The following is a 21,330-nucleotide window of genomic DNA, read 5'->3' as shown; positions in this document are numbered from 1 at the left end:
TCGAGTTCGCAACTTAAATAACCCTAAAATGTATCATCATGGTTCAGTTATAAATCGAGAACACTGTCATGACCTCATAGTAACATTACAAGATGCTCTTGTTTATTAGAGGTCAACAGCACCATAATGGCTGTCCTGTTCACAGGTGTAGTTATAATTTAACTAGAAAGACACAAATGTGGTGCAGATTGTGCAAGGCAGCTGTATAAAATGCGGAAGATGGTAATGCAGCGAATTGCCAAAAACGCACCAGAAAGAACATTTAAAATCTAAAAATTTCTTTCTAGTATGTTTTTTTCTTTTCTTTCTGGTGCGCTCAAAAAAATCCTATTATAACCACATAATAAACTTTTTTCTTAAGAGAGATCTTAGTTAAGAAGATAAATGGCATTGGATTGAGCAGCGCGAAATATCTCGTCAAATTAAGAAATAAAGCAAACGATGCTTATTTTACAGTGAACAAAACAATTCTTTAAGTGAATACGGTTGTATCGTATTTGAAGAAATTGCACTACAACTACAATAAATTTATTTCACAGTAACTCAGATAAAAGAAATCCACGGTTGCAAAATGACAGTCAAAGTAGCAATTTCAAAACGTTTAATAGTTAAAAAGACATATTTCATATCATGTGGACTTACGGCTGGTCTCCGTTTTATAGGAAATCGGTATTACAAATGCAGAAGCCTTTTAATTATCGAGCAGGACTGTGTCTGAGGCAATCGCGTGTGGTATGTCACTCCTTGAATGGTCTTGTGTGATTCTATTACTACAGAAACACGCCTTTCTCGAAACTAGTGTTTTGGTTTAACGTGGGCGGCCCGTTTGTACGGCGCCAAACTTTAAATGTTCACACTTACCGAAACGGTGATTAACGGAAGTCCACACTCTAATTTCAAATTTAATTATATACTAATATAGATTTTTTAGGTAAGGTACGTTAGGGGTCTCAGAAACAGAGAAAATTTCAAATATTTTTGAAAATTTGTCTTACGGGATTGTAAATATCGGGGATACAAAGGAATTATTCTGGTTTAAGATGTAAACAACTCAGGAGATTCGTAATGTGCGCTTCTATATGTTTGGTAGGAAGTGACACTAATCTAGCTATGTGCTCAGTTACATATAAATTAAAATACTGATCTATAATTTAGAGTGTGTTAAAGAGCAGCCCAATTTAAAAATTGCTCCGGTCTAAGTCCTTCGAAGTATGTTTAAGCTACATTATTTTTGTCATTGTGAGCAACCACAATGTCTATTTTCTGTGCGATGAGCAGTATGTCTGCGCACTGCGTTTATCGGAACTCTTTCTCGCAATAGGATATATTAGTGCGCCTCTTGAATCTTCGGTATGGCGTAGTTTGTTATTTGTATATTTTTATGCGTGTACGTAGTTGTGCATTAACATTGACGATAATAAATTTAAAACCATACCTAATGCAGCTCAGTCGAAACTGATATAAACTTATAAGCTTCGTGTTCCGAAATACTAAGTAATCCTCTGCTTGTAACATTAAAGAAAGGCCTGAAGAAGCAATTCTTATTGATTTCTAAAATATAACTGCGGTTTATGTGAGCTAGTGACTGAGTTAGGGTGAATCCCGCAAATCGGAGTTGACGTTTTATATTGTCGACCACAACCATTTTCAGATTTTAAATTCGATGTTTTGATCCATAATTATAGTTTGGTAGATACAAGCATTGTTTTTTTACCACCTAGTACTCCCCAAGAAGCTCCAGTGAGGTATTTTTTGTGGAGGTGGCTGTATCGAAGTGACAATGAATCGTCTGTGTCTGTTTACCTTTCTGGCAAACCAAGTGTAAAACTGCCAGTGGTTTAAAAAACTTAATGGTGAAATGCCTAAACTCATGTAATTCAAAACTAAATGATCACCTATTTCGTATAGCCCAAAGCTGAGCGTGTTAAAAATGTCGATGTTGTCATTTAAACAAAAAAATTAATTCACACTTGTAATAATGAGCCTTCAAAGTTTGCATAGTCAATATAAGTCTGTGTAAACTCTATTCTAAATGTGAGAATTTACGGAGATATGTTCGATACAGGCAGGGACAAAATTTCCCACGTCAAAATTATTTACTGCTATTATATTAATGGTCTTTATTAAACTTAATCTTTGAAATTTCATTAGCACGGATGCAGAATATGCGGAGTAATCCGTAGTCAAATCTACAGTGGACACGGCGCGACTTACACTCTTTGTATCTTTGATATTAAAAAGGCAACATCTAACCATCTTCAAAAGCTTTTTCCGTTAGTAAAAATATACGCAAGTTTTCTGTGTTCAAATTTATTGCCTGTGATTTCCATACAGTTCATACATATTTATGTTTTACATTAATACTTCTATGTATTTATATGTCTGTATGTGTCTACCGGGTCACATAAAGCTAATTCGAAGTAACCCTGCACTGCAGTTATAATGCACAAACTTACTGCAATTGAAAGGAAGATAAGGTAGCCCAGCTTTGAGTCTAGGAATTGATACTCTAATAAAAACTTGGGCTAAAGATTTGATGCATCCAGCAATTCTTTGTCGAGTTCGGTTGTTCCATATTGCTTGTATCGAGCTAGCAGTGACGGATGTTTCAAGGAGTTCTAAACTGTATCCGAAAAAGAAACATCTGAGATCAGCTACGAAAAAGCTTTGGAAATGATCTGGATTTTCACCCGCGTGCGAGTGCACTGGAATTACATACATTTTTTGGCGCCGTAAACCTCAGTCCTGTTTAGGTCACCTGCAAATTAAAAGCGAATTATTGTATAATGTATCTTTAGCAAGTTAAATCGTCATTCTCCAATACGGAATAACCGATTGGTATTTTGTGGAACAGGTGCAGTTTAATGCTATCCTCATTTGATCCGTTAGTTGACAATATTTTTCAGATAAGCTTACCGGCATCGTGTGAAACGAGTTTATCAATCAATAATACATCTATTTATATGGTGATTCGAAGTATGGACACTGCAATATATGATTAAGTATGTTAAATGAAATTCTGCATTAAATTGCAAACACTGTACTTATTGCGTTGTGACTTTTATATGTTCTAACAAAAAGATACACCTAATTGGTATTCATGGTTTAAACTTTATTCTCCTACTATAACTATGATCTGCTTCTCTAATATTAGTGAAACTGGAATATTCCTATAGCAAAAAAATATGAAACGGTGTTCCTGATTTAATGTTTATCATTTTAAGCAATTTGCAGCCAGCTTTTTCCAATCTTGGTATAAGGTAACATGTTTAGATGTTCATACTGTGCCAATGCTGTATCTTATCGTTGTGAGTGCCGATATGTAGTTATCTAAAGTGCACACATTTTTTTTTCTTAAATGATGTGTTTGTGACAATCCTAAACCGCAGAAATCAGAGGTGCTGCATACGGCAGTTATCTAGTAGTAGTTGTGTTCAACATAATAGAATGGGCTAGAAATGTCAGGTTCTGCCATTACCATTCAAAGTGTTACATAGTAGATAACACTGCACATATTTCTAAGATTAAAAATATTGGAAAGAAACCACCGTTAATGCTAAGGTTTCAAACTAATAATTATTACGGAGCCCATCTCCATGTTCGCTCGGATATTATTAGTATTTGTTCAGTTTAGATCAACTACGTTTTTGAAAGGAGTTTATCAGTTTCTGATTAGACACCGTTTTTGGCAACTATTAGTTTGACTTGATCCTCGTCATGCGTGTTAGTTTAGTCGGACAGTATACAGTTTGCAGTGTTTCGCCGTCCCCATCATGATAGAACACTACAACATCCTCTTGATGGAGAACGTTCCCACCGCACATATTGTTAGGCAATACAGTACTTTATACAAGTTAAAGTTACTGCGCACTACTCTGCTAACGTGCGCACATTCCTGATGCCTTGAATACTTTTCACTTCTTGCTTGGTCTGTTTCTAAATTGAGTGCCTTCATTAACGTGTACTAAAAGTCAACTGTTGTTAACAAGCACTAGCACACGTTGGGTGTGATATTGAGACAAACTTGGGTTCAAAAGCAATCCAAAATAGAACGCAACCTTGGCTTACCTAAACTCCTATGGAACGAGTACATATGTAACCGCCGTGCATTGCTAAAATTCCGTTTACTCACTCTGCGTGCTTACGACTGGCAGAAATATCATATCGAAGACCTTCGGTGCTTCTTCAGTTTACCACTAACTTCAATAATCTAAGAGGACCCGGCAAAATGGAATTGAAAATTTGCGAAAATCGGTTTCGAGTTCTACCTAATGTAGCTATAACGTACAGGATGTGGAAAGAACTTGACCGGTCTAACACACATGTAATAATACATTATGCAAGTTACGGTTTATACCATCACTTATGCAAAATAGAAGACTTCTATGAGTATATTGTTTGCACTTCACGTAAGCAAGTTTGCGATATGAATTATTATAATTATCGTTGCCAACAAGCTCAACAGTTGGGTAACCTTACTTGATGACCGAAAAAGTTAGTAACATAGTGTATAATGCAAGAGTTGCATATAATTCTATGAATCCCAATCCGACTACTTTTGGGACCATCTTTATACCCTAGCTTTAGCATGTCTTGTAAAGCCGTCATACGTACAGTATTGTATAGGATAAGTGGACTATGCCAAGTTTTTATGAATGTACGCATTCCAAGCGTGTGAATGCTGCCTGAAAAAGGCGAATGAATGAGTTTAAATACATATAAGCTTGTCCTTTCGACACTTCGTCATATTGATCACCACTAACTCGCATTACCCCGTTTGGTCGTCGCACCATCCGCATACACACTGCTCAAAATCTGCCTGCATGGCCATAGTCCAGCACTTCCGCATCTCCAAACTAAACAAAAGTAACAACTAATTGGTAGCATCGCAGCCCAGAGTGAAAGAAAGAAAAAAATGTTATACGTATTTTTGTACGTATAACATGCGTATAATATATAAAATACGTTATACGTACTTTGAATTTTTTGTTAATTAAAGCGTATAGATTTTCTATAAAGCAAATTTTAATCACATCGCTAAATAATATGCGGTAGGATATTAAAACAACCAATAGAATTAATGAAACTTTACCTTATAGACACCTTTTCTTATCTTTATTTATCAGCTTATTCTAAATGAATGAGTTAAATTTGCATTACACCTAGCTTAACATAGACTATAGTGGGATTGTAGAATACACGTTTGTAATTAATCTGTTGAAATTTTCTTGAAATCTTGCAGCAATCTCGTAAGAGTAATCTTATTTACCCAATTCACCTAATTTACTAAACTTTTATCCTGTTGTAGTCATTTTACTTCACGTATCGTGTTCTTCTAATAAATTATTTGACAATTTTACTACCACGCTGCAGTTACCTCATCATCCTGTCTTAGCATTTACACACTGATAGGTTTTCCGTTACAATTGTCTTATAACCCTATGGTATTACTTCTGGTATTTCATCGTAGCTAGCCGATTATTGTAAGTATCATTGTAGCTATTGTAACTGTATATATATATATATATTCTATTCTATCAATTTTTTACGTTGTGTTACTAACTCTAGTACGTTGGTGCTGTTTTGTTGCCCTGTTCACATGATTGGTGACCACCTGCAAAGAAAATCCCAGTAATTTCGTTACTTCATTACAAGTAATCTGTTAACGTACTGTGTGTATCCCATTGTTCGAGGAAATAGCTGAGCGTAACTCTAAAGATTGCCAATACTCAAGGAAATTTCAATCTTATACGTTACGAATTTTGCGTGTGCGTGCGGCAACAGTCTGGCCTGTTTGTCCCGTTTAATATCCCGTTTCTCTATTTCAATTTGTCCTACCACTTTTTCAAAGTACTCATCCAGTAAAAAAATATAAAGTATATGCCAGGATCATTTATGTTAAGCATTAGGTAGAATAATAAAATTAGCATCACACCTTGCTATAGAGGAAAGAAACTGTTTCCTGGTAAAAAGCATTCATCGATTTAAATAATATATCTCATATGTCGAAAATTGAGTTCATATTTATGAATTACGAACTATTTAGCATAAATCTATTTTACCACTGAATCGCAACAAAATAGTAAGTTAATAACACTTACCTAATTAATTTGATAGTTCAGATTTGGTCACCTATTTCAAATATCAGCCACTATTCAATGTGTTTAGCCTTTCTAAGGCTATAAGCTTCATTTTTTTGCTTGAAACAAAAGTCTACGTTATTGCCAGTTCTTACGTGGCTTCTAAAAAATCTCGGGAGAATTTCCATTAAGGGAATCAGAAGATCCTCAATAGAGATTAGATTACAGGGCCTGAAAATGTATCGAAGAAGCCCAAAAGGGCATTTCTGATACACCTGGATCTTTTATATAGAAACTAATGCAGAATATAGATTGTCAATCGAGTCGCTTACATAAGCTTCAGCTGTGAGTCTAAGACATTCTGTGCATTTTTGCACTTAATGTACTTATTAGATGTTTTAGTCCTTGAATTTTTTGGGTTTTCCCAATTTTCAATTTCCGCTGGATTTTTTTTAATGTAGCTTATTTGAGCGAGGCTTAAACAAGTCGACACCTACCAATCTTGTTTGACGCACAGTTACTATAAAAATTATTTGCGTTTTTAAAGAAGAATACGATTGATTTTAAATTGAAGATGTAATTGCGGTGAATGATAATTATATTGAGTAGACGGGACCATCAGGAATCACATGTGTAGCACATGCAAAAAATGTCCTTGAATTTTTTTATTTTTATTGGTTTTAAGTATAACTCGTAGAAAAAAATATTAGCCAAGTTGACTCTGTCTTACGCGTTGCTCTTCCTGTATTCAATTTCAGCGACTCATCAAGAATGAAACCCTATTTACGTCTACTATGAAGCTCTACTGACCCATCAAAAGTCAATCTAACGCGATCACCCTAGGGAGTTGATTGGGATCGGACACATAGACCAACAAAGATAGTTTTAGTTGCATAAAATTCAAGAGAGACCCCTAGGATTCGATCTGCGCCTGTTTTGCTTTTTCCGTCATCTGTGTACAGGTAAAAAGTAGTCATATTTATAGGAGGGATAACGTCGAACAGCCCCCGTTTTATTTTGGAATGTATCTCATTGTTGTGCTTAAGATTCGTTTGATTTCTAAATATTTGTAAACCTTGAAATAGATCGTATTTTTTGCTTTGAGTTTAGGCATTGTTTTTTGTGTTGAATTATCATAATTTGTTTACTGTTGGTGTAAAAGCAACATCGTCGAGCATCGAGGTTTTAATTAATGTAGTTGTGTGTGGGTAGACTTATTAATGAGTCTTTACGAAAGTTTATTTGCGAAAACATAATGCCGCTATAAATGACGATATTTTTAGTTTTCCTTAGGAACCATTAGGAAAATCTCAACGGTTTGAAAGTTTCGCACGTGACTGAGACATATATACAGCTGACTGCGATTAAACACGGGTTCTTCGAGAGGGATGAACACATTTTCCATTGTTTACGCTTGTGATATGGGAATTTCCGTAGCAAGGCATAATTGTACTAGAAATTGATGTAGCCGAAGTTGAATTTCGTTGTTTTCTAAACTATTTAAAGTATTTTTTCAAAGCATAACAATGTGATACTTAAGTTTACTGCTTGGAACCTTCACTGTTAAGTAATAATACGTTTGTTGAATATATCATGAACGCTCGCCTTTGTGCCGTTACAAGGTTTAAAAAATCGAAATTTCTCTCAAGGATAGTTAGTGAACCCTTCCTTAGTTGTAGGTTACGAAGCAGTCTAAGTGTTTTAAAACTGGTAAAAAAAAATTGTAGGGAATCGCATTTGAACCGATGATAATTCTTGAGATTTTTGGAAAATCGTTCAACCAAGAATTGTTGTTATTCCAGATTACTTCGTATCACCATTCTCCGTAAAAGTCTATCTTTATTCCATATATTACAAGGTATTTGATCAATGCTTTTCAAGGTTTCTTGTCGAATTTTCGTCCAAAATATAAGGTGCCGTTGTACATAGTAGATCTGCGGTTTTCTAATTCTTTTTTATGTAGCACAATGTGTCCACTTTAATGTGAACAAGGACCTTTGAAGCATATAAAGTGCGCAGTTTGGCCTTCAGTTTGGGAATCAAAGCTGTCGTGATCTCCGGTGATGCTTCTCCGATAATCACTTTTCCACCCTCCCTTACTTTGGCTAGGATTAAATTTACTATAAAAGGTGACATATTTTTCTTGAGGCGTCGAGGAGGATGATTGAGCCGCTGCCTTGTCCTAGACGATATTGAAGAACGCTGTAAGGCTTTGTTTGATTTGGTTGATGTATATTTATGATTTTGTTTTGATTAGTGGTATCGTACTGGAGTTCCAGTTTTATTGGAGGTTGGCAAATGAGACTTTTGTCCTTTGTTAAAGTACTTTACCTACAAATATGTAAGAGCTTTGTTATGGTAGACGTCAGCAATGCGAAAGGTTATGTTGCTTTACAATAGCCGATCTTCGCGGTGATAGTATTCAACAACCGCATCTTTGCAGAAAATCGATAAGTTTACCAGGTTGGCTACTAATCTCGTCATTACATAATCACAAAGAGATTGCGAATGTTCTGACGTATTTTTCGGCGTTATCCATAATCTTTTGCCAATGATCATTTTCGAGAAGTTGTCCTTTAAGTAAGCAAACTTTTTTTTTCGTAAGCCGGCTTTATTCATTTTTTTTGGAAGCCAAGCAACGTGGATCCGCAGACATTATGAAGTAATAATCTTAAATAATAAAATCTTCTCTAACATGGATTTACTGTTTAAAAACGCAAAGGCCTTTTTTTGGTAGCAAGTAAGAAATTTGCATCCTCTAGGCTTTTGTTCAACTGATGCCCCAGATTGTTAGAAACAGCCATGAATACTGTTAACTTTGTTATCATTTTCTTATTTCCAACTAACCGTATAAGTGCTTTCTTGAGAAAACACTTGTTGTTTTCCGGTAAATATAGATGTAGTCGTTTGATGGAGGAATATCGGTCATAGGTCCAGAAACCTAACATTTGGACAACTGCTTGACATAGACGTCTCTACCGTTTCGGTGTTGCTTGATTTCGCCGACAAGACAAATTTATTATTTGTTAAGTTTATATTTTGTAATATACTTAGCTGATTTGATTAATGAGCATATCTCAACGTTGAAATAACAATTGAAAGTCTTGAAAAGCTCAGTATTGTATGGTTCTGTTCAATGTCATACAAGCTCATAGTTTTAATGCTACTTGCTTTTTTTATAACTTGCGAAACCTCCAGAAATTTCGGGAAAGCCTCCCCAAGATGTAGAGTAAAACCCTTTCTTTGTTTAGTGTGCGTCTGGTGTATGGTTTTGAGTATATTTTCGGGTACTTACCATATTTTATATACTGTAAATTGGCAGTATAACTCAGGCCATGAATTATATGTTTGAGGATAAATCTATCATGTTACGAATCTGCGTTTGGACCCCGGAGTTCAGCCTGCGTAAATATATCGTAGTTTTCTCAACTGGTTTCAATGGTTAAATCTGGCTCATTTTCTGGCTGCTTGTCTTCACCATGGTGGCTTACTATTTTTGGATAGTATGCATTGCATATTAATATCAGAACGGATAAAGTAGTTTTAGACGTGCAAAGGTTCACGCACCTATTCAGAGTTCTGCTATGTATCTCTGTCCGCCTATAAGTGGAAGTATCTCCTGTTGTTTAAGGCATTAGTTTTTTTTGCATTAGACCTTTGATTAAGTTAAATGTAGAACAGATTTTCCGATTCGATCTTTAGGTATTCGATCAAACAGGTACTGTTAAAACTGACGCCCATGTTTGACATATATGTTAATCCGATATGCATAATATCGCAGTGCGGTTGATTTTTTACTGAGATGTGCCAATTGAGTTGATGGTCCCAATCTTTTTCAATAAGGAAATTATTGCACAATGAAGGTAGTCATAGGACCGTTATGATTCGGAAATTATCTACAGTTCTGCCTATTTTGGTTGTCCTCTTCGCTCGGACCGTCTCGGTATCGTAGGAAGATGCATCCTGGTATTATACTTGATTATGTCACATTTTAAACAACTATTTATGCTTCCTCCGCTGATTGAACGCTGCACGTGCTTTCATGCTCTATTAATGGACATAGATTAGCATAAATGATGATATGTGCCTTTTTTTAGTCTTTAATAATTTTTTAGCTGTAATTAGGTGTCGAGCGTAAGATTTTTCTTTTGAAGTATGCCCTCAAAATCACAAGCGGCTGGATGAAATTCTGAACAATTTGAAACTCGTGAGCGACATTTAACGTAGTTTTTTAGTAAAAAACTATAATAATAATAATGGATTGCTCCCAGGTGTCCCATTTTATTATAAGCAGCACCCTGCATAATTAATTATAATTGTAGGTCCTTTAAAGAAAGCGACACTTTTCTGTGATAGTAAAGAATAATCTTAAATAAACGACTGAATTGTTTGATTTTCCAAAAGCTTTTGCCCTGTTGTATCGCTCATACAGCTTATTTTGTTCTGCAGTTGCATATTTCTTAATTTAGCTTGTCCTGGCATACGACAAAAATCTGCGATTTCATCTTTGAGGTATGTTTTACTGTAACGGCATTTTAATTTCGTCCATTCTAACGATATCTACCGAGATGTTTTGGTTCTGGTCTGTTCAGAGTTGTTTAGACTTTCAATATTAGCGCGATGTTGATCATTTGCGTTTGTTTGCTATTGTATTTGGCCTAGAAGCTTGTTTTCTCTCTCGTTTTTCACCTGTGCCGATTATGCGTTTTTGTTACTGTTTTATATTGTCTGGAACCCTGCTGTCTTCCACGATCTGCTCAACGTCTACCATTTGTTACTCTGCTATATCGGCAGCTCTCCTTGCCCTCTCGACTACTGTTTTTGATCAAGATTGTTTCAGCACGGTACGCTAGTAGTTAGCAGACTATAATTTTAATAAACCCAAAACCTGATATCTTATTTGCAAGTATAGCTTAAATGCACTTTATCATTCCAGATCGCTGGTGCGTGATTGTTTACAAACATGGAAAATAAGAACGTTATTGGCTTTGGTTTATTACCAATCAAATTAACATTAAGCTGCATGAGAGAAATATTTGGCCAACCGGTTCCGTTCTCCGCTTAAATGTTCTAGCAATCAACAAAAAATCAACGATAAGAGATCGCTCTGATTCAAACAAACTTGCTACTCCAGCTTTAGTGAGACAAGTGTATACAGTATATAGTAGAAGTAGATAGAATTTTTTGTTATAGAGTGTTACACAGAGCGTCATCTTATAAAAACATACATTCGCTGTGTATATGAGTGTCTCACATTATATAATTGTTTTATATTGCATACATTATTGAAAGTAATTACAGGATGTCGGCCCATGTATTGGAGAACTTACGCCAACGGCATCTGGAGGCACTAGTATTTCTACGAAATATATCGCTTGATGGGTCGCACCGAGATACCATGTTAGGGCATTTCTTACCTCAAGTGGAGTCTAGCAAACCACTTCATCTTCCGCAAGATGATAGGGTCAGCGAAATAGCTCTACACGATGATGACCATAACATTTTTATCAGGACCGACAAAGAACGACATCGGATATCTGCTACCAGTGAAGAAAAGCTTTTTCATCGAAGTCCTACGGAAAAACGGAACCGTATGCAAAGCTTCGTAGAACCCAGAATTCGCCTTAGTTCGCTCTCTGGTTTGCGCAGCAAAAAGGCAGTCAACACTGTCAATTCGAATTCTAATACCAATGCTAGAAACGGATCGTGCGAAAGTTTGACTACTGCAAGGCAACGACACTATTCAGGTAGCTTTTCAGACTGCTCAAATAATTCCAGTTCATTAGAGCTTCGCTCTGCACGCCCACATCATCGCGAAGGCCGTATCTACGTAATGTCGTCAAAAAAGGCACCAGTTGTTGTTTTTTCTGCTCTTCCATATATAAAACGGGGACAAAGTCGATTAGAGTCTACAAGGAAAAATGCCAATAGACAGCTGTCCACCATTTCGGATAACGGTGACTCTGGTGATATCCTCTCAATGCTAGGTCTACGCGGCCTGGGTGGAGATCAGGAACTCTCTTTTGCTAGTCTTCTTCAAAAACACTGTTGCCCAGTCAGTCTAGAAGACAAAGAAACTATACAGGCCCGGGCTATAGAATCGACGGATCCGCTATGCATTGAATCTGCATTATCGTGTGGGCCAGTACTCTGCACCTGCGACTGTGCCTACGACCCACATTTTCTTGATTCACCAGAGTTGGTTGTTGGGAGACACTCAACACAGCTTACATTTCCGTGCTATATCGCATCTATAATCTATTACGTGAAGGCGTCTGATCTCAAAAAGGAACTTAACGATAAATTTCGAGAGAAGTTTCCTAAGATACGACTGACTCTGAGCAAATTACGATCACTGAAAAGAGAAATGTTCAAGATCGCTAATTTTGAATGTGGCATTGACTTGGTTACTGTAGCACACTCATATGTGTTTTACGAAAAACTTGTTCTCAAATGCTTAATAAATAAGTCAAACAGAAAGCTCTGCGCTGGTGCATGCCTTATGCTTGCTGCCAAACTCAACGATGTTAAGGTGGGTCAAATCACTTTGTATAAAAAAGATTCAATGCGGACCTATATTAATATTTTCTGCCTATGCAGCTCTTAATTGAGCTACCTAAATTAGACAGTGGGTAGCTAATCAATTTGATAGTTTGAAGCGTTATATTTGTGGAAAAAGCCAGCAATAGCAACGAAATAATTTCCATCATTCATTCATTAATCTCAACATAGCGATAGTCTAAAGAGTAATTTGTGGATTATTGAGCACCGAATGCACAAAGTTAAAATTCGTAGTTTCATTTTTACATTGTTTTTGAGCTGGAAAAACCGAACTCTATTTCAGCTGCTGAATTACAGTTTGTGGATATAACAGTAACTCTAAAACAAATTTTCATTTCTAAACTTTATTTTTCAACATTTCTATATGCGAAACTCTGTCAGAAATATCTATACCTTATTATATCAAGAATGTTGAATAAACACTATTATTTTAACAGGTGCACAGTATCTTTTTACTGCAGTCATAATAACGTTAAATTACTTCCTTTCAGGGTCAAGATTTGCAGACATTAATAGAGCGCATAGAATCCGGATTCCGGTTAAATCGGTGCGACCTTGTAGACGCCGAGTTCGGAGTATTGGTAGCTCTAGAATTCTCATTGCACACCCCAATCTCACATGTATACCCACACTATGAGCGTTTAATCTACGAATCCTGATGGCAGCCCAGTCCCAGGCCCAGACGAAGCTCGATCTTTGGCAAAAACTAATTCAATGGCTCGGGACTCATTTTAGTAAACAATCACTGAAAATGCACTGTAATTCAGTAAATTGAAAAAGGACGGGGAAACATTTTGATAGATAGAATATTCAAAGGGCTTGTCCGTCAAAAAAGTAACTTTATGCTTAGTAAAGTGGTAGCTACTCAGATTCATAGTTAGATGAAGATCACTATGATTTAGAATAAAGCTTTAATGATGCTTACGAAATTGAAAAATATTCTTTTGAGACATAAACGGATTACTTACTAGTGACATAGCATGTAATGCATCTTGTGAAGATGCTCTACTATTACAGTAAAATTAATCTGAATATGAATATCTAACACATTTATGCCTGTGTTAGATATTCATAGTTTACTCGGTAAGGAAAAATCAGAGTCTTTCGAAACTCAATTTGGATAAAACTGACTAAGTGTGGCAAGAATCCTATAAGTAAACAACAAGAAAGGATTTAGTTAGACTGACATAGCTAAACTGATTTTACGAGTATTTTACAGATCCTACTAAAGGTCCAGTAGTGTGAGATACGTTCGAAACAGACGCCGGTTTGGTATAAAAATATTTGCTTTGCGTTTCTTATGCAGTAAAAACTCTGTAGCCAAGAGATGTAGACTTACCTATCAATTATCCTTTTTGGGAAACGGCTAAAGGCCACACTCAACGAATTCAAGAAGTCGAGTGAAGATATTCTATCGGTTTGAAATTACGTTGTTGAGCTTGGCAACTCACTTAAACAGCAATACCTGTAAACAGCAAAAAATACAAATCATACCACTCTATAACGACTAAAAGGTCAATACAAGCCGTTACAGAGACATTGTTTAAGATGTTTGCAACCCTGTGATGTTGCGTGGCCTTTTATATCCGTTCAAGTAAATGCATACATTGTTATCTCTCGTTCGAACATGCTTGATTGTGGCTAACCGAAACCCGTTGAAACTCTCCTACAGTTTGCTGCATTACTGGCGTAATTGTCCTGTAGCGTTCGAGACCAAATACGTTAGATATCTAGGTCGTTAGCGACTGGGTGGAGAAAACCTAGAAAAGTACTGCACTGTGTGTTCATCAAGCGTGACACTTAATGTAATAATATTATTGATGTTAGACAATACATAGTTTTTTTAATAGTAAAATAATATTTTATGTTTTGTATCATACGAGTCCATGAATGAACAGTTGTTATGGTTTTCATTTTTAATTATTGTTATTATTATTAAATGCCAAAAATGCTGTCTTTGTCGTTCGATAAATCGACATTTTTACCCGTAGAAAAGTAAAATTTGGCAGTTGACAATTAGTAAATTTATTAAAATAGAATGAAAAGTAACTACAAAAAGAAGCCATAAATAATACAAACTGTTTATTCATCAACTACATTCGGACCAATTTGCTCTTTAGAAATTCTGGATTGACGCAGAAGGAAAGTATATAGATGAAATCACTTACACAAGCCACCACAAACGTCTCCAACGGACGTGCTTATTCAACGTAACTGCGGTTCGCTTCACATCGTTGTATTGATTGCTAGGCCGTTTTTATTGTACACCTATTATAAAAAAACATTTTAATTTCTATAGTTCTGTCAAAAGGTCGCAGTCGTCTGGATGGTAGAGTTCAGAAACTAGCCTATACACGTATGAAGGACTATTGCCTCCAACATTGAAGATGAACAGTGGCACTAAATCTGGAGGAACATAATCAAATACTGGGTTTAGGAATTCCGCGTCGTCGAGCTCGCAAGTACTTTCGGCAAAATCAAAAATGTCCTGCGGCGACTCCAGCTTGTTAAAGCCCGGTTGATCCTCGGAAGTAACGAACTGTGGGGTAAGCTTATAAACTGGTGTACAAACAACAAGCGGTACCGAGTAATGTTTGGCTGCCCGCGCTACCGCATAAGCTCCGGAATAAGCTTTTAGCCCACCGTCGGCCATCACTGAATGAGCGCCCAACACAACCTAAACGAAAACAAATGCAAACATTAAAAACATATGAGGTTGTGTTTCTTCAAGCTTTTGTAAGGAACTTTATGCAAGAAAAAGTTACTATATAAAATTGTTTTAAATGCATTATCAAGTGTGTTATTTCTTACCGTAGAAACAACGATGACCACTAAGTGAAAAGAATTGTGTCTGCACCGATTTTATAAACATTTTTGCATAAGTCTTTCAATTACGTACAAGATAGGAGTTACCGAAAATAATGTGTTCCACTTGTATTAGGTTTCGAAAAAATTAGTAGCGGTTTTTGTTTATTGCTTCCTTTTTATAATTTTTCTTTTGTTGATGAACAAGCTTTATGTTTCATCAAAAAGATTTTTCTTTGCTCTACATCAGTGTAGCCTCGGATAACCTTTTCGCAGAACGTCGGAATCGTCGAAATCGAATAATGCACGTTCTTTATGTCGATAATGCTATATTTGAACCCAACGTGCCACTTTCAGCTATAGAGTCTTATACAACCCACACTTATCCCGGCTTATTTCGGTAGCGTTTCTCCTTTGATGAAGGTCAAACAAAGGGCGCCGCAAATGTTTCTTGCCACCTTACATACCCAATCTTAGATTCCAAACACAAAATTATGTGTTGTGATTTACACGAAACGACTGCAAAGGCTAATAAAACCTTTTTCTAAGACTGAATTATTAGTACGAGATAAATGCAAAAACCTAAATACAGCAGTCACTTGGAAACTTAATTTATCTCAATTTTGTATTATAACGATATTGCAGACATAAAACTACATTAATAGGCTTACTTTATGAACGCGCCCCATCATTGCAAAGATAGCTGAATCATGAACAACGAATGTTGATACTCCGTGTTTGCCAAGATTTTTGGCCACGTCGTGACCGTCGTATCTTGGCGCACTTTCCAAAACAACAACGGTGAAGTGCCTATTTTTTGCCGCTTCTCGCAGGAACGCTTCCACTGTCCGCGACTTCCCTGTTATGAACAAATAGAGTTTTAGCTTAAAAAATAATTCAAACAAATTAGATTAATCGGCAGGTACGAAGGTCCCCGTGACAGCATGAGTAGACGATAACTGCATCTGCTGACGGCGTGGTTTGTCACTTTATTAGTGAATGTTTTCCAGAGCTAACCAAACTGTATCGTGTCATTTCATCGACTATTACGTGGCTTCCTGAGTAACGCGTCAACATCAGGGTGTTCTGCACAAAGAAAGTATGAAGTGTACACTACATTTTTTAAATACAACGGCATTTATAAACAAATTAGTCGCAAACTCGCACTTTATAGTTGCTGTTGTCAACATTGAGACCTGCTGGATAAGTTTTACAACTTTTTCAAATAGCATGTGCTCTCTTCTTAAACTTACGAAGATAACCTGAGAAGCTTCCAGCCTAAACATGAGTCGTATTTGCCTCTTAATCTTAGGGATACGTTCGTGGTTTAGATTCGAATCCAGGCACACATCGTTTCGTACTGAGGGCCAACCGTCTGATAGAATGTCTAATGGTGATACCAGACTAAAACTCGAAACAATTTGCCAACATAGAGATGGCGTTATTCATCAAAAATATTCTGGTTATATAATGGCGCATGCGTTACAAAATATTCGTGAATCTTGTAGTTGTTTAACGGTTGTTTGTAAGAAGTCATGTTACTAACTCTGTAAAAATGAAAAAAAATTGAATACACATCCATCATCAAATTCAATACGTTTAAAAATCAATACATCTATGGAAATTAAGCTAGGCTGGATGCTGCTTACGAGGGCTTGGCACTATATTTCGCCACCGTAAAATTTTGGAGGAACTTCACCAAATGGTATTAGGCAACCATCAATTTAAGGCTAGAGAGATAAAATAGGCTGTGACCGTCGAGAGACGAGTTTATTATATGTAGACCGAAGATTTCGGCAGGAAAAGGCTAACCGCGTTAGCTCAGTTAGGACCAGCACACATTGGATGAATATTTAATCCCCTGCTGCAACAGCGTAAGCGAAATAAATAAATCGAAGCTTTTGGTATCAATTAATAATGGTAGATGGAACGTACATATACTTTTCACTTCTGTGGCCAAGACAGTCGAAAGAATCAATTGCAAATAGTGAATCGGTTCCGAAAAAAAACAAAAGCTGTTTTATCGGTCGAGAAAGTAATGGCGATTGTTTTTTGAGATAATCATAACCACTTTGAAAAGAGAAAAACAATATCGGGGGTATACTAAGCATCGTTACTTAATAAGGTAGAGCCGGCAAGTGCAGCCGCATTTGAGAAAGAGAAAGCGCTGTTTCAACAGGATACCGCACGGTTTTATGCCTCAATGGTTGCTACGACAAAGATGTATAAATTGGGGTTCGGGTTGATCAGTCATTCACTATATTTATCAGATCTGGTTTTGAGCGACGATCTGATCTCAAAGTGTCGCTCAAAGAGATATTCACATCAAATTCATCAACAAGGCGCTTACCGCGTAAGTGAATAAGTTGCAAAAAAAGATGCCAACATTTATTGAACCGATCGAAGAGATAGCATGCTGCAAAAGTAAATGGGCTTGCAAGGCGGGTATGATACACGAATGTTACATTTAATGCACTTATTTACAGTATTGTTATTGAATAGCACTATATCGTCAGTTTACATCTTCAATACTTATGCCACTTATGGTGTCAATTTTTTTCTAGCCCTATGTTTATAATTTTTGGGTGTTTTACATAGAGGTAATCGGTTTTTTTGTAAAGAAATTGCACATGAGTCAGGAAATTTCATGAGAGGTACAGTAATTATTAAACATAAATAAAATCAAGCGGTAAATAGAGACTAGAGTAGGATTCAGTAAACGAAGGAAAGTACCAACGTGTATCTGATATTTTTATGACGGTGCTGTGGACAATACTAAGGTTGTGGTAGAAGCAACTTATGAACGAGCAGCATGTAGTATATCTATAAAATATTTTTTAGACAAGTTATTTCATTTAACCGAGTTGCCTACCCTGCTGACACCACTTTTCGACCCCTAAAAAAATACAATTAAAAAAAGGTACACAGCAAAGTACATGTCAAATAGAACTACTAAAACGCTATCACCAATTTAGAATGCCCTTTTCAACTGTTTTCTGCAAGAGCTTTTTCTATAGCTTTATTAGTTAGAAATATGTTTAGAGTCTATTAGACAGCTTAAACTACAGCTGTTGTTACTTCATTTCTGGTCCCCTCGGTGTAATAATTAGATGACGCTTACGATTCGGAAGGTCCTTGGAGTAAGGCAATTAGGGCAGGTGAATGAAAAAAAAACTGGCTACAACTAAGTTGCAACGCGCTATTTACCCATGGTAAGAACCACCTCGCCGTCGTTGATGAGCCGCGGGGCGTGCTGAATGATGCTGTCTATAGCAAAATCAATTTCCTGCAGCAATTCATCGAGCGACTCAAGGATATGGTCCTGCAGATCAATGTACGTAGTGGCAAAGTCGTCGGCAGCATGGGGCAGTAGAAGTTTCGTTTGGGTATCCGCTAAATGACCGCAATGAACACGAAGATAGTCATCTCGGACAATTTTTAATACGCGACGAACTACATTTCCGATTACAGTTTCTGCTGGGTCCAACTCCACCTGTCAACAAACAATAAGATGAAATGCACAAGACACGAACAGATACTCTGTTACTAAAATTTATGACAGACGTTTCCGATGCATTTTAAGGACAAGGTGCGGCTGAAATCTACTTTTATATTATACATCTTTGATAAATATCGAGATTGTTGCCGTAAGCCAGGCACTGACCACCCTTTTCTATCCAATCGTTTCATCGCTGTAATTTATTTTGCTTAGTTCGCGCATGTGTCATCCAAAGCAATTATCACTCGAAAATTGAACAACTTACTAAGTTCTTTCAAGCTGGCCAACACCAAGCCATACAAAGCCAATAGCGGAACTGTAAGTGACAAGAATTTAAACTTTCCTTAAAACGTTTTTCTGTACATAGCCTACTCCACAAAAGATTAAGTACACGTTTATTTTACAACGTTAATTATTCAGTACGAGCTCTATTGAGTAAAGTCGAGTATATAGTGGATAAAACTTCAGTTTAACAGCGGCAAGACTACTTTGAGTTATGTTAAATCATAAGCTAACACTTTTGCATAAACAGAAAACATCATGTCATTATATTTCAACAATGTAGATGAACATCTTTGGGATCGATGGCAACATGCGTTTAACATAAGCAGCGATCGAGCTACTGACTGAGCTAGTGGGGGCTGTATCTGCCTGCATATTTGTCGTGGCTAGTTTAGAAAACTAATCTCTTGATCTCACTTCAGTGTCCTAGAACGCTCCTTTCTCCAGGACTTTTGATAGGTGGCGGATAGTTTTTTGCTATGTATAGGCAGATTCGATGTGCTAAACGATTTCGTGCTCTTTCAATTAGATCTCGGCACGATTCAGGAAGGAGTTTTCTTTCATGTTAAGTTAAATTCCAAACCCTTTTTATGTCATTCGGAATATAAACTTAGTATGTTTTAATGTCGGTTATTCAATTGACAAAGTAAGACATATGTATAAAGTAACCACAGTGCGGTTTGATAGAAGAATGTTATTATAGTATAAGAAATAGTTTTAGATGGTGCAGGCTTTATCACTGGATACACAACGTATCCAGTAGCGAATTGCGCCAGTGGTGGACGCAGTATTTTCGGATTCTGACTCTTCTTAAGGCCTCCCTGAAGGAAGAACCATGACTTTATTAGATCAAATTACGGTACCTGTGTAGCTGATTGTAGTGTTCTTAATGGCGTAACAATGACATAATTTGCCTCCTGTGCGGCCTCAGATATGATATTATACTGCTATGATACTCAGCTTATTAGCTTAAATTCGCGCATAGACGCAATGTTTCGCTGAGTGCCTTCAAAATTGCGTGATGGAAGGCTTCACGCAGTTTCTAATGTAAAACTCGAAAATCTCAAATAACGGAGCGCTTAATCTTTTTTATGGCTAATTTCGGTAGAGCCACTTCTAGCGTTGTTTTCAAAATTCAGTTTAATTCTAGCAATAAGAGATTTTTTAGAAATGGAAACGTAGGATTCTTAATAGGGATTACTATTTTTCAAACATATCCAATATCTGGAACCTCTGGAAACCAAACTGCTACCAACTGGAATTAATAATCGTTCCTACACTTGCCTTATCTTACAGGACATAACTGCCATTCATATACTTCACTCAACTATATGATACTCTATATGATAAGTTTAAATTAATCGAATTGTAAAGTTAAACGAATATTTGCGATAAGCGTTAACATACTCGCATACTCTAAGGGGATCTATAAATCTAATAGTAAAATAAAAATTATTAAAAATATTGATTATCCTTGTGTTCCATCTGAATATGATAGGGTATGCAAGCAATTCGAAACTCAAAATGACCAGTCTAAAGGCTTTGTAAAAGGTCATTTTTACCGTATCCTGTTAGTTGATTTTAATGTGAATTTAAGGCAACACATTATGCATGTATTAGATAAATCATCTCAAGAATTAAAAAGGTGATTAGGGTTCGCTTAGTTTCTGAAATAACAAAGTTGTGTTGTTCGGTCTTTGTATTATATTACTAAAGAATTATAAATTTACTTACAAGTTTGTTTCCAAACTCACGTAGAATTCGAAGCAAATCTTGAGCATTTCTCCACACTTTACTTTTTATAATCACAGTCAGCTGCTGCAACACCAACTTAGCTGTATCCTTCGACGTACATCTTCTACCAACTCTCAAATTAGACCTCAACGTTGTTTCCACAACTGCCAGCATATTGTCCCGAAGAGAGACTTGGGTTTGCAAACTAACCGCCATTATAAATACAGAAATAATGTTTGAGAAGTTATAATTCACTCATTGGAAAGTGCGGAACTATCCGACAGCTATCTTTCCGTGAAATAACGGTTCTAAAAACAAGGTTCCAGTAGGTCCTCCATGTTACATCTAGGCGCAAATTTTGAATTAAGA

At 36.5% G+C, this 21,330-nt stretch overlaps 2 protein-coding genes across 14 annotated transcripts; one reads left to right on the top strand and one right to left on the bottom strand.

The window, feature by feature from the left end:
* Window positions 1–1,028: 1,028 nt before the first annotated feature.
* LOC111248561 (uncharacterized) lies at window positions 1,029–13,570 on the top strand. 10 transcript variants are annotated; one of them, XM_022801061.2, is made up of 6 exons: window positions 1,049–1,350; window positions 6,839–7,042; window positions 10,530–10,592; window positions 10,875–10,924; window positions 11,382–12,612; window positions 13,133–13,570. In XM_022801061.2, exons 5-6 carry the CDS (start codon window positions 11,383–11,385, stop codon window positions 13,298–13,300), a joined length of 1,398 nt encoding a protein of 465 aa, XP_022656796.1. In that variant the 5' UTR covers window positions 1,049–1,350; window positions 6,839–7,042; window positions 10,530–10,592; window positions 10,875–10,924; window position 11,382; the 3' UTR covers window positions 13,301–13,570. The 10 variants fall into 10 exon arrangements, with proteins under 10 accessions (XP_086842895.1, XP_022656796.1, XP_022656797.1 ...); XM_022801062.2 differs by having other exon boundaries at window positions 11,373–12,612; XM_086986769.1 differs by lacking the exon at window positions 10,530–10,592 and having other exon boundaries at window positions 1,029–1,086.
* eIF2Bbeta (eukaryotic translation initiation factor 2B subunit beta) lies at window positions 5,078–21,324 on the bottom strand. 4 transcript variants are annotated; one of them, XR_015326154.1, is made up of 6 exons: window positions 20,962–21,324; window positions 18,654–18,939; window positions 16,118–16,305; window positions 14,810–15,318; window positions 13,981–14,106; window positions 5,078–5,614 (listed from the first exon to the last, which is right to left on the bottom strand). XR_015326154.1 is itself a non-coding variant. In XM_022801075.2 (4 exons), the coding sequence occupies exons 1-4, from the start codon at window positions 21,175–21,177 to the stop codon at window positions 14,935–14,937; spliced, it is 1,074 nt and encodes a 357-aa protein (XP_022656810.1). In that variant the 5' UTR covers window positions 21,178–21,324; the 3' UTR covers window positions 14,703–14,934. The 4 variants fall into 4 exon arrangements, 1 of the variants encoding a protein (XP_022656810.1); XR_015326155.1 differs by lacking the exon at window positions 5,078–5,614 and adding an exon at window positions 12,959–13,397; XR_015326153.1 differs by lacking the exon at window positions 5,078–5,614 and having other exon boundaries at window positions 12,959–14,106.
* Window positions 21,325–21,330: the final 6 nt, after the last annotated feature.

Source organism: Varroa destructor, unplaced genomic scaffold (genome assembly GCF_002443255.2).
Source record: "Varroa destructor unplaced genomic scaffold, Vdes_3.0 BEIS01000004.1, whole genome shotgun sequence".
Lineage (NCBI taxonomy): Eukaryota > Metazoa > Arthropoda > Arachnida > Mesostigmata > Varroidae > Varroa > Varroa destructor.
Note: the sequence above shows the minus strand (reverse complement) of the source record. Positions and strands in the feature narration are given on the sequence as shown.

Coding starts and splice junctions, on each gene's coding strand:
- LOC111248561 (XM_086986769.1), top strand. CDS start 11,383: ATGTCGGCCCATGTATTGGAGAACTTACGCCAACGGCATCTGGAGGCA. Junction 12,613..13,132: donor CCAAACTCAACGATGTTAAG/GTGGGTCAAATC, acceptor ACTTCCTTTCAG/GGTCAAGATTTGCAGACATT.
- eIF2Bbeta (XM_022801075.2), bottom strand. CDS start 21,177: ATGGCGGTTAGTTTGCAAACCCAAGTCTCTCTTCGGGACAATATGCTG. Junction 18,940..20,961: donor GTGAGTTTGGAAACAAACTT/GTAAGTAAATTT, acceptor GTTTGTTGACAG/GTGGAGTTGGACCCAGCAGA. Junction 16,306..18,653: donor CGAGGTGGTTCTTACCATGG/GTAAATAGCGCG, acceptor TGTTCATAACAG/GGAAGTCGCGGACAGTGGAA.